The sequence below is a fragment of the Coturnix japonica genome, unplaced genomic scaffold (assembly GCF_054131305.1).
Source record: "Coturnix japonica strain WE unplaced genomic scaffold, WE-NBRP24 Scf041, whole genome shotgun sequence".
Classification (NCBI taxonomy): domain Eukaryota; kingdom Metazoa; phylum Chordata; class Aves; order Galliformes; family Phasianidae; genus Coturnix; species Coturnix japonica.
In genome coordinates this window covers 3,206,272-3,217,700 of record NW_028188944.1, presented here as the reverse complement: position 1 = coordinate 3,217,700, position 11,429 = coordinate 3,206,272, and the positions used below count along the sequence as shown (strand labels likewise).

The 11,429-nt window shown below is 45.2% G+C and overlaps 1 protein-coding gene and 1 pseudogene across 1 annotated transcript; both read left to right on the top strand.

The window, feature by feature from the left end:
• The first annotated feature begins 434 nt into the window (after positions 1 to 434).
• LOC146752803 (growth/differentiation factor 9-like) lies at positions 435 to 3,374 on the top strand (annotated as a pseudogene).
• Positions 3,375 to 9,078: 5,704 nt separating this feature from the next.
• LOC146752802 (liver-expressed antimicrobial peptide 2-like) lies at positions 9,079 to 10,927 on the top strand. The gene is made up of 3 exons (XM_085531333.1): positions 9,079 to 9,169; positions 9,573 to 9,709; positions 10,654 to 10,927. The coding sequence occupies exons 1-3, from the start codon at positions 9,113 to 9,115 to the stop codon at positions 10,688 to 10,690; spliced, it is 231 nt and encodes a 76-aa protein (XP_085387459.1). The 5' UTR covers positions 9,079 to 9,112; the 3' UTR covers positions 10,691 to 10,927.
• Positions 10,928 to 11,429: the final 502 nt, after the last annotated feature.

Sequence of the window (11,429 nt, the reverse complement as noted above, 5' to 3'; positions counted from 1 at the left end):
TTAATTAAGCATTCTCTGAACAAGCACACCTTATTTAGAAGCCCTAAGATGCAAAAGCCAGATTACAGGTGACACTTCACTAGATTACCGATAGCACAGCTCTAATTAAAACCATCTGGCATGAAAACACGTTTTCCTTACTAAGTAAAACAAAACTCCACCCCTTTCCTTACATCATGCAACGAGTTTCTAAACACACCAAGCACTCACTACTACTCCAGATGGAATCTTTAGGAGCAACAATATTTAGCATCTTATATGTATTTAGCAATGATAACTGGTGCTGTTGCTGAACTTCCTTTAACAGCTAACACCCTGATACCGGAGTGCCGGCAGATCACGCTCACTCAGCCGGACCGGCGGCATCACTTGGGCTCCCGGCTCCCCCTGGGGGCTGATCCACGAACATGGTGCGCTGCAGTTTTCACCAGGTGGAGAAGTTTAACCCTGAGAAGCAGCGTTTGTTGGTGAGACGCTTCCACGTGCAGAGACTCAGCCCGGCCGCACACACACGCACGTGGATTCCACAGCCAGCTGCGGATCTTCCCCTTTGGTTTCTAATCACAAAGAAACCTCCCTTTAGAGTCACAGCTGAAGCATATATAAGGGCTCGCACTCGTGTGCGTTCGTTTTTTCTTGAATATTTTGGGGGAGGCGTTGTTAGGCTGCAGCTCTGAAGAGCATGGAGGGTACCTGGAGGGTCTGCGTTTGTTTCTATTGCTGCATTCACTGGTTTTCTTTCAGCATCCAGTGCTCCCCCCGCTCCAGGGGTCGCGCAGCTCCAGACAAGGGCTCCGGGCTTATGAGAGCTCCTGAGCTCCGCGAGCTCTACCCGCTGCTGCGGCTGCCCAAGGGAGCGAGCCGAGGCTGTGCGCTCCTGCCCCCCCTGCTCAAAGTGCTGTCCGACCAGGGATGGCAGAGCTGGGAACGTGGGACCCCCAGGCTCCAGCTGGACTCCCGAGCCCTGCGGTACATGAAGAGGCTGTATAAGATGTACGCCACCAAGGAGGGAATCCCAAAGGCCCACAAGAGCCACCTCTATAACACTGTTCGACTTTTCACCCCGTGTTCTGAGTGCCAGCACTGCCACAGGGACCTGATTACAGGTAGGTGATCAGGTAGGTGATTTACAGCACAGGCTGCTGGAGGCGTTTTGGTTTTTAACAGGCAGCCTCATGCCAATGTCTCCTAAATACAGCAGCAGTTAAAGCAGTGGTCTGAATCCAAATCAACTTGGAGCAAATTTGGAGGCTGCTGTTGAAATTCATAACTTTAGATAAAAAAAAATCATTAACATAAAGTTGTAAGTTTATTAAGATCCACAGAGACCACATCTGACTCTTAACCCTTTGCTTCTCTGTGTTTGAAGATCACTTAATGCACTTGTGTCTACCAAAGAACAATCTCTAACTCAGGAAAGCAGCAGTGCTGAGCAGTAAGAGAAGCAGCGTGCTGAGCATTCAGCTCTACACCTGGAGAGAAGGCCAGCACGGGGCTTCACCAGCCTCAGAATGAGACAGAAATTGCAGTAAATACAAATAACATCATGGGAAATGACAACAAACAGCGTGTACTACAGTAGGGACATGAGACAGTACATACAGTAGGAAATGAGACAGAAATATGCATTCAGAATAGCTTGGAAGCTGTCATTCTGTTTCATGAGAGAGAAGCAAACTGACAGAAATGACTTTCTGCTTTGCTGTTAGTCAGCATCACTGGCAGCTGTTGGTCAGGAATGTGTGAGTAGGAACAATAACTGCAGCTAATGCTAAAAATCTAAAGTTTTAAAGGGAACATGGCAGCACACCCGTTAGAACTTACATCATTTCATGGTTTCCTGCACAGTCCAAAGGCTCTGGTTCCTTTTTCCCCATTGGAACTGCCAACTTTGTGTGCTGTTCCTTAACTGCACTCAGTGCCTCTTAGAAACCTTGGGTCTTCTTGGTTTTGTTGATAAGTTTTGGTTCTGACTGAAGTAGACATTCCACATAATAAAAATATGGGCATCTAAATTGGTTTCTTCTGCTGCTTACCAATTTCTGGTGATCCACTATGTCAGAGCATTTATGTACCGGTGGCAAATCAAGATGCATTAACTGTGCAAGATCTTTGTTTCTCTTTTCAGGAGACCTTCACTCAGTGGATCTGCTCTTCAACCTGGACCGTGTTACTGCTCTCGAGCACTTACTCAAGTCTGTCTTGCTCTACTCATTTGACACCTCAGTTCCCACTTCTTCCTTTACGTGCACGTGACATTTGGCTGTTAAGGAGCATGATTCTTCTAGCCAAGAATGTCCCAGCATTTCACACTCTGTAGCTTTTAGCCTGCACTTTGAAGTTAGAAAGCGCAAGTGGATTGAGGTTGATGTGACTTCTTTTCTGCAGCCTCTCATTGCTACTAACAGGAGGAATATTCATATGGCTGTGAACTTCACTTGTCTGATGGGTAACCCACAACATAACACTAACCAGGATAATCTCATTAATATGGCTCTGGTCCCCCCTTCTCTTCTTCTTTACCTAAACGATACCAGCGAGCAAGCTTATCACAGGTGGAACTCACTTAGACACAGAAGGAAAAGCCCAGCGCGGCTCAGGCAGAGGAACAGCCTGTTTGCTGATGTGACAGGTGACAAAGGAAGAGAGAACACGCAGGTTAAAAGGGCATCCAGGCATCGAAGGGAAGAGAATCTGAAGGAAGCTCCAGCAACTCCGCCTCAAAACCTGAGTGAATATTTCAAACAATTTCTGTTTCCTCAAAACGAGTGCGAGCTTCACAGCTTACGTTTAAGCTTCAGCCGGTTAAAATGGGACAAATGGATCATAGCACCGCATAGATACAGCCCTCAGTACTGCAAGGGTGACTGTCCAAGGGTGGTTGGGCACCGTTATGGCTCACCTGTACATACAATGGTGCAGAACCTCATATATGAGAAACTGGACTCCTCTGTTCCCAGGCCCTCCTGTGTTCCTGCTGAATACAGCCCTCTGAGCGTCCTGACCATAGAGCCTGATGGCTCCATAGTCTACAAAGAATACGAGGACATGATAGCTACTAAATGCACTTGTCGGTAGGGGGTGCACCTTAACCTGCTTCACACTTGCTTTGGGTGTTTTGTAATCTCAGAATATTTGTGGTGTTTGTGTAATTCTGACGGCTCTTTCAAACTGAATAGGAGCATGGAGTTAATTAGTGGGTGTTTATATAATAGCACTGTTTTTGTAGCCACTCGGGCTTTCTAGAATGTGGAAATAAATGTAAATATCTTTTTATTGGAATAATGTTGCATTTGAACAGAAGTGGTTTCAACTACCAGGTGCCTATTTTAAGCTGTTTTGGTACAGATTTAATAATAAATAAAATGAGTGCCTATCACACATATCACTTGAATTCAGTGTCTGCTAGTCTTACTTTATATAAAGAAATCCTTTGTAATGGCACTTCTGTTAAGCTTCTGGATAAGTGGAAAGGCTCATGTTAAAATTATTCTCAGTATTTCATTCTTTTTCCTTTCCAAATTTCCAGCCCCCCCCCCAGTGTTTTTCTTGTTGTAGGAATGTTGCAGAAAATGCTTGTTTCAGGATGAGAACAACTCAAGCTAAGAGAGCTTTGGCTGCAGCTCACACAAAGGGGGCTGCTTTTGGTAGGGATTTTTTAATAGAATATGGTGCTGTTTTGAGTGTGGGGTTTTTTTTAGTTGCGAAGAATAGCTTTTAAAACAATTTGTGAGCATGTTGTTGCGTAAACTCCCGTTCTCTACCAGCCCTTAACATTAGATCATGACTCACACGGCTCCGTGGGGCTTAGGCTGGGAGCACAGCCTGGTGGGGACAGCACGGAGCCCGAGGGCTGTACATGGCTCACAGGGCACTGGCAGGGCAGCAGACGTGCTTTAGTCCCTCGGCATGAGCCTGGAGCTGCGGTGCTGCCTGACACAGCCCAGCTCTGCCCATTGCGTTGGCCTGAAGCTGCTGAACTAAAAATAGTGCTGACTTTGGCGCTGTGTGAGGTTCATCTCACCAAGGGCTCCAGGCGAAATGGTTCCACGTCAAACAAAGTCCTGCCTCAGCTTGGTGCTGTGTCTGATTGGCTTTAAAAAGGGTTGCTTGCTGAATGTACGCCACTCCCACCGATCCATTCCAAACGATGGGAGCTGAGCTCTGCCAAACGTGTGTGTATTTGAAGCCGCCTCCTTTCACATTGTGGCTGCGGCTCTTTCAGCAGTGACAGATCCTGGCAGCGCCCTGTGGTGCCTTTTCTCACCGTTTTTAGGGCGTTTTGGCGTTTTTAGGGGATTAAAGATGCTGCGCACCCTGCAGCTGGTTCAGCAGAAGCGAACACGGAGATGTGAAGTTATTCGCTCTTTATCACGAGTGTGGAAAAGTCAATGGAGGACAAAGCATTCAGGCTGTGGAAGCTGTAATGGGGGCAGCTACAGAAACGTATCACCTCATATCAGAAACGTGATGGATCCGAGGGCGCATCCTCTGCGCAGTGATAACGCACCCATTGCAACCAATGGCGACCAAGGGCCGCCTCGCCGCCAGGAAGCAGAAGCAGCATGTGAGGTTCCGTTCTGAGTCGCGCTGCAGCGGGGCGGTGTGACAAGGTGACATGGTCCGGCCATGGGCATCCACTTCGGGAACCTGGCCCAGGTGTGGCACATCATCACGTACAGCCTGTCGCCCTTCGAGCAGCGCGCCATCCCCAACATCTTCTCGGACGGGCTGCCCAACGTGTGGCGGCGCTTCAGCTCGCAGGTCTTCAAGGTGGCGCCCCGTGAGTAGGAGCGGGGCTGAGCGGGGGCCCGATGGAGCTCGGGGGGACACAGTGAGCAATGGGGTCTTATGGTGGCAATGGGGCTTTGTAGTGGCAGTGGGGTCTTATAGTGGCAATGAGGCTTTATTGTGGCAGTGGGGTCTTATAGTGGCAATGGAGCCTTATGGTGGCAATGGGGCCTTACGGTGGCAGTGGGGCTTTATGGTGGCAATGGGGCTTTATAGCGAGGTGTCATGGCTGTGTTGCCGTAGAAGCACAGTGGGCAGCCCGTGCTGCTCTGTGCCGTGTCCTGTGTCAGTGTTTCCTTTCCGTTTCCAGCCTTCTTGGGTGCCTACCTGCTGTACTCGTGGGGCATGCAAGAGTTTGAGAGGCTGAAGAGGAAGAATCCTGCTGACTATGAGAACGACCAGTGACTGCACCGCTCAGTGTCACCGCTCTGCGTTACTTGTTCCATTGCTCATTCACGGAACCAGAGGGACGGGGAGATAATACATAATAATGCCTAATAAACTTTAACTTTGGCCTGTATCTTTATATGAAGTCTGTGTCTTACATTGTTTAAGGTGAATTATACCCCGTTATCTGTCAGGTGAATGCCATACAGAGATAACAGTACTAAAATCCTCTAAGCTCAAATTGCTTTATTTCACATTTCTCTCTGACTCTATTTTCTAGATACATTTCTCAGTGTATTCAGTTGAAGGCAGCCCTGGCTACAGTACAGGTGATGAGAAATAGCAGAGCATTGGTGAGCAATTTGATCCTTTTATCCTCCTCTCACTGGCCACTTTTTGCTTGAATTAGAACATATTCCAGTCTGTGTACCTGTGAAGAACAGTCTGATATGATACTGACAAAAATTGCCCAGCCTGACTGATGGTTCAGAATTGAATATGAGCTTTGATCATTTATACAGTTACCAGGTTATCATATTTATTAATAATAATCAGATGATAAACTGCAATTCTGATGTTTGGTTAGCGTTAACTGGCTGAATTAAAAGCAGTTCCTAGGGAACTACAAGGAAGTAAAAGGATTATTTTAACACCCAAAGATGATTTAAGGAACTCTATTACTACCATTAAATTTTCAAATGCATGACTACAAAATTCACCCCGGGGCTCTTACATGTATGACACGTTTCCCTCTGCAAAGTCCAGAACATTTGGCCCATTCCTTTATCTTTTATTTTTCTTAGTGTTGAGCTGTCTGCCTCAAATTCAAGCAAAGTAACACCTTTATCTCCCTGTCACGCTATTCCTGTAGCTGGTACTGAAAATTTATCTAATCTGGAGAGTGTGACGTTCTTCTGTGATAGATCCTTTGTGGGTTAAGGGCTGAGCTGTCTGGAAGTCAAAGATGCTCAGTCTCTCACTTCAGCAAGCTGTGAATATACACTTCCAATAGCTGCAGGCTTTCTTGTTCTGTACTCCCAAGTGCAGTCTGAGGTTGGCAGAAACAAGCAAAGCAAGCTACTCAGTGCTGTAAGTTCTGCTAAAAATGATCTATTTCAGTTCTATTTCTACTTAAGCAAGGGAAGAATAAACTGGGTTCTCCAATTCTGAGCAGCCAAACATGTCGGCAGCCATATTTCATTCAGAACTCTTGTTTGGGTCTTATTTACTTACCCTCAAACAGCAACAGGAGTTGATTCGTAGCCTGAATAACAAGACATCTAAGGTTTCGTACTGTGGGAGTTTGAGTCAATACTTCCTTTTTGGTACCTCTCAGCAGTTCTGTTGAGCATGAGCAGCTCAGAACAGAGCCCAGCCTCTCGTGAGGTCTCTGCTCCCATTCACAGACAGCTGAACTATGTCCAGACCAGCTGCTAGACTGCTGTAAACAGGTGGCAAGTTCAGCTGCCACTGCTGAGTTTACCTACAACCCAGCAGCCCCGTGAGCTTCAAGCGACAGCACCGCTGCCAGGCCCTGGCTTTTAACCTTCATGCTGCAGGGTCAGCAGCTGGGCTGGAGCTGCTCCCTGTCTGTTCCTGCTGCTGGCAGCACCTGCTGCAATCCCGCTGAGCTGTTCTCATCTCTGCAGTTGCCTGCGGGGCCAGCCGTGCAGCAGGGAGCAAGAAGCAAACCTGGCACATTGACATGCTGCTGCAGTGATGGCTCCCACCTGCCAGGTGGTACGTGGGAGCTCAGCTGAGCAGCATTTCAGAGTCTGAACAATGCAGCTGAAAATCAATCTGTCCCCTCATTTATTTCTGATGTTCCTTCACTAAATGCTAAAAGTGGCAACACAGCAATGTTTTACATTCTTTTCAATTGTTTAAACAATTGCAGTGGCTATCTACTGGCCTGCAACAGACATCTGGACTGCACTGCATTTGCACACATGGAAACAATCAGTCCCTTTTTTTTCTTGCACAGATGAAACAGATGCAGCCCAGAAGGGATCTGCAACTACAAAACACTATAAAGAACTTATAATACACAACAATTTTGATGTATCATCACACGACTAGTTTTAGCTAGCAAAAAATGCTGAGAAACAATGACATGCTGGAGGCACTGCTCTTAGAGTTGAGATGCCATTCAAACCTGTGCTCCACAGGTGAAGGCAGTAATTAAAACTCAGTTGTATGTAAAGAAAGGATTCAGTAGAAGAAACAGTTGAGAAATTCACAGCAAAATGTAAAAAAAACAACCAACCAACACTGAAGTTCAGCTATTTGATCTGCAGTGATTATGTGAGACCCAAGAATGCAAAATAAAGACCAGTTTTGATTCCTCCTCACAGGGAAGCAAGACAAATAAGGGGAAGTGGGAAAATGTAAGAGGAACGTCAGGAAAGGAGCAAATCTTCCTGCAGTGGGTTGGAGGCAATATGCTGCAAAGGGCTTTCATTTAATCCCAGTGAAATTTGGGCTTCGCAGTAATCATTTGTAGGCTGGAACCTGACAACCAAGCAGGCATTATCTTAATCTATGTAACTTGCCTTCCACGCTGGCACTTATGCCTCCATATTGGGCAATCACAGAAAACTGTAGCCTACTGCATTCACATTTGGATTTATAATGTAGCTGAAGCACAATTATTTTGTACAGTACCTGAAATATTTGTTTTTAAACAGACTGCTTCCAAATCTACGTGCAGAGCTTGACACAGCTATACTGGTGTTCTGCTACTCTGCAACTGAAAAAAGTCATTTCCTTGACAGATACAGCAAACCTGAACATACGTGGTAGCTGGGTGCATGAAGCATCACAGCCAAAAAGGAGTAAATAGTGACAAGGTGCATTTACAGAGTAGTAATCTTAGACACACACCTACTCCTACTTGTCTCAGTGGGAGACAAGTGGGGGAAGCATGTTTCAACTTTGATATTTTGGAAGAAATGGGAAGCAGTATGTAGTGCTTTTTAAACATTATTTTCTCTGGGCTGTTGGCAATCTTCTATCACCACAGAAGAGTTTAAGATTTCCCTTAATTACAGTCTGCCTGTCCACATCAGTGGGAGTTTTGTAGGCACCTTTCAGAAGATGAATCGTGAGGTAGACTATGAGATACAGAGGCAGAGTACAGCAGAGAGCATTCATCTCCATAAACCAGTCTTGCTAGATAGAGCAACTCACCTCCATAAAATCCTTGCAGCCATCCCTTCTACTTTTTTGCTTAGCTATCTAGAGATTAACTGCACATGAGGATCCTTGAAAGGACAGATCTGTGATTTACCTACCAAGTAATAACATTATTTTGACATTCCAAACCCCACATGGAAAATATTATATCTGATTCTCAAGTACTGCTTTGTGGGAATAAAGGTTAAATTATTTGCTTGTGATTCTTTCACACACCAAGAATGAGAAGCAGAGTCGAAAGTTTGATTCTCTGCTCAAAATACTCTCAGGAGAGCAGTATTTACCTCCCAGCTGGCAAACTCAGAGCTCTGCATGCTGTGAATGTCACAGAAGTCAAATAAGGTTATGGCTTTTTGATCTTCACCATGAGACTGTTGGCCACCCACACTTTTACTTGCAGGCACACAAGGGAGTTCTGGTAACATGCTAGATAGGTGTTAAAGAAAGAACAGTTGGCAAATCTGGTAAGCTGACCAGACAAAGTACAAGTGGAAGGAGAGTAAATCATTAGCTAGATAGATAGGCCTTGAACCAGATCGCTTCAGTAGATGCTAACTTTGTAATTCCCTCTTGCTCCTAAATGAACTTTGTTCCTGTAATGACTGACAGCTGATGCAACGATAAGAGAATGAAGTCTATAAAAATCTGGCTGTAGCTTGGGAAGTTCTATTCGGGGCTCTTCCAACCTCCTCCACCTACAGCTGCTCCTACAGTTGAAGTGGCAGCTCATCCTGCGAAGATGCACTGTTGGAAAAGCATGGCATTCCTTTTATTCTTCTCACTGCTGCTCAGTCAGGTAAGCACAGATTACTGTTTGAAGTGCTAGTTCAGACGTCAGACAGCAAAGACGTGCATGAACGAGAGGAACTGGCAGGAGTCAGCAGTGTGGGTAGAGCTCTTTTGGGGGACTCAGCATCCCAAAGAAGCAGAGTGTCTGCCTAGTGAAGATGGGTCACTTGCTCAGTTACTTTTCAGAGTAATTGTGCCTTCCCTCCCAAAGTAACTAAAATGCTGATTTTTAATAACTATTTCTTTAGGACTCGGATACAAACAATTATGCTTTAAGAGAGCAATGTCTGAAAACAAGGAAGATTTAAAGTCCTTCACTTAGTAATGCTTAAGATGATTGACCCGAGCATCAAAATGACCCTCTGCCCACTGCTGCTGCATGTTGCTGACAGTTGGCTGCTCTGTTCCAGGCACACTCTGCTTCCCTGCACCAACCACAGCCCCTCCAGAGACAGAAGCGGATGGCACCTTTCTGGAGAGGAGTCTCACTGAGACCCGTTGGAGCCTCATGTAGGGATAACGGTGAATGCATTACAATGCTATGCAGGTACTAACCCTAATCAACATCATGGCTTGGAGACGTTTGATACTGTGTTATGTGGAGGAAGTTCCTACTTCTTCTCAATCAATTAAGATATGAGATTAACTCTGTGCATAAAAGAAAAAAGATGCCAGGAATAAGGATGGAGCAATAGATTGAGACCTCTTCTGTTGGCAGTACAAACAGAACAGAGTCCAAGTGCCCTTGATGACAGGCCTGAGCCATTGCAGTGCAACCCCAGAAAAGTCATCTTAGAAAGAGAAAAAAGAACACAGAGTTCGAGACTGAATTTAGGTACTGAGGCCTTAAAAATTAATCCTTAAGGCCAAAATAATTCACTTTAAAGCATATATTAATTAAAAGGGACTACTTCAGCTCTCATTTTGAAGAGAGCTAAAATACTAAAGCAAAAATTCCTCAGTTGCCATGCACACGAAGTATGAGTAAATTGTCCAAATCCATATAAAAAGTGATGTTGAAGTTACTTGGTGACTGAAAGCTGATTTTGTGGCACCTACTGTACTGCCAGAAAGCAAATGGAAGAAGAGCAGAACATATACATCATCTAGATGCAAATGCTACAGGAAATGGTAGTCAGGCTCCTCTTTTGCATGCATTTGAAATGCTTCTTGTGGTTCTACCAACTAGTATGGATGAACTGTAACAGCAGCTACAGGAAGATAAATAGACAGAAAGGTGTCTCTTATGGGTAACTTGTACGCCACTATCTGACTACTGGGTCAGACCTGGGTAAGCTGTTCTTTGCAGTTACCATGAGAAGCAAAGAATGTAAAACGAATAAAGTCAAACTGAATTAAGTCAGTGAGATAACAGCAGCACCGCTGCAATGGCTGAGTAAGATGAGCACCGCTAGGGCTGGATAGACTTGTGTAAGCCCTACATGGCCGCCAGTCTGAGCTGTCAGTGCCTGATGATGTTTTGTCCTCCAGGAAGAACCGCTGCTTCCTTAGAACTGCCTCCGAGTGACCTGCCTCTAAGAACACCCACTGCTGTTACTGCTGCCACGGCTCAGCTCTACTTGTGACGTATTTATTGACCGCTCAGAAGCTACGACAGCAAATCAGCAACAAGTACATTCGACTTTCCTGCCACAGGAACTGGTAAAAGGACTTCAAAAAGATGGAGAGCATTCGCTCACCGGGGTTGTACCTCTGCAGCACGCACTGAGGATGGCCAAGCTCAATAAAAGGACTCTGCATCTCATGTTTGTTTTGTTTGTAATTGTTCATATATATATATTTATTTTAAGGTGCGTATTAAAAGTTTATATTCTGCAAACTACCTGGGTTTTTCCTTGCATCCTGTGACCACAGTGTCTGCTGACGGCACATCAGGCACTTCAAGCAGAAGTGCTTATTTCACAGTGGACTTTAGACATTTATCGTTCAACCTGGCAAGTGTGTAAAGTTGATCACGCTTCTGTCTCATTTCAGTCTCAATAGCTGAACTCTTAGCCGGACTTCAAATAAAAGCCTGTTAGAAGAGAGAGCAAACAAACTGATAATAATAGTGCTAGCAGATTCAATATACTAAATATATCTGGTGATAACTGGAAGAAGTATTTACTTTTAAATTATTTCTAATCAAAATTGCCTACGTCCCAAGCTGACCTCCCCATCTGAATAATCCCATTATTTCAACATACCTCACATACTGGACGGTATCTTCCCTTGTTATGCAGAGTGCTGGGGTCAAAAAAGAAACC

Bases quoted from the DNA above. Each gene is read 5' to 3' on its own strand.
- LOC146752802 (XM_085531333.1), top strand. From the start codon at position 9,113: ATGCACTGTTGGAAAAGCATGGCATTCCTTTTATTCTTCTCACTGCTG. The intron at 9,170-9,572 runs GTAAGCACAGAT...GCTCTGTTCCAG, and splicing joins TCTCACTGCTGCTCAGTCAG to GCACACTCTGCTTCCCTGCA. The intron at 9,710-10,653 runs GTACTAACCCTA...TTTGTCCTCCAG, and splicing joins TGCATTACAATGCTATGCAG to GAAGAACCGCTGCTTCCTTA.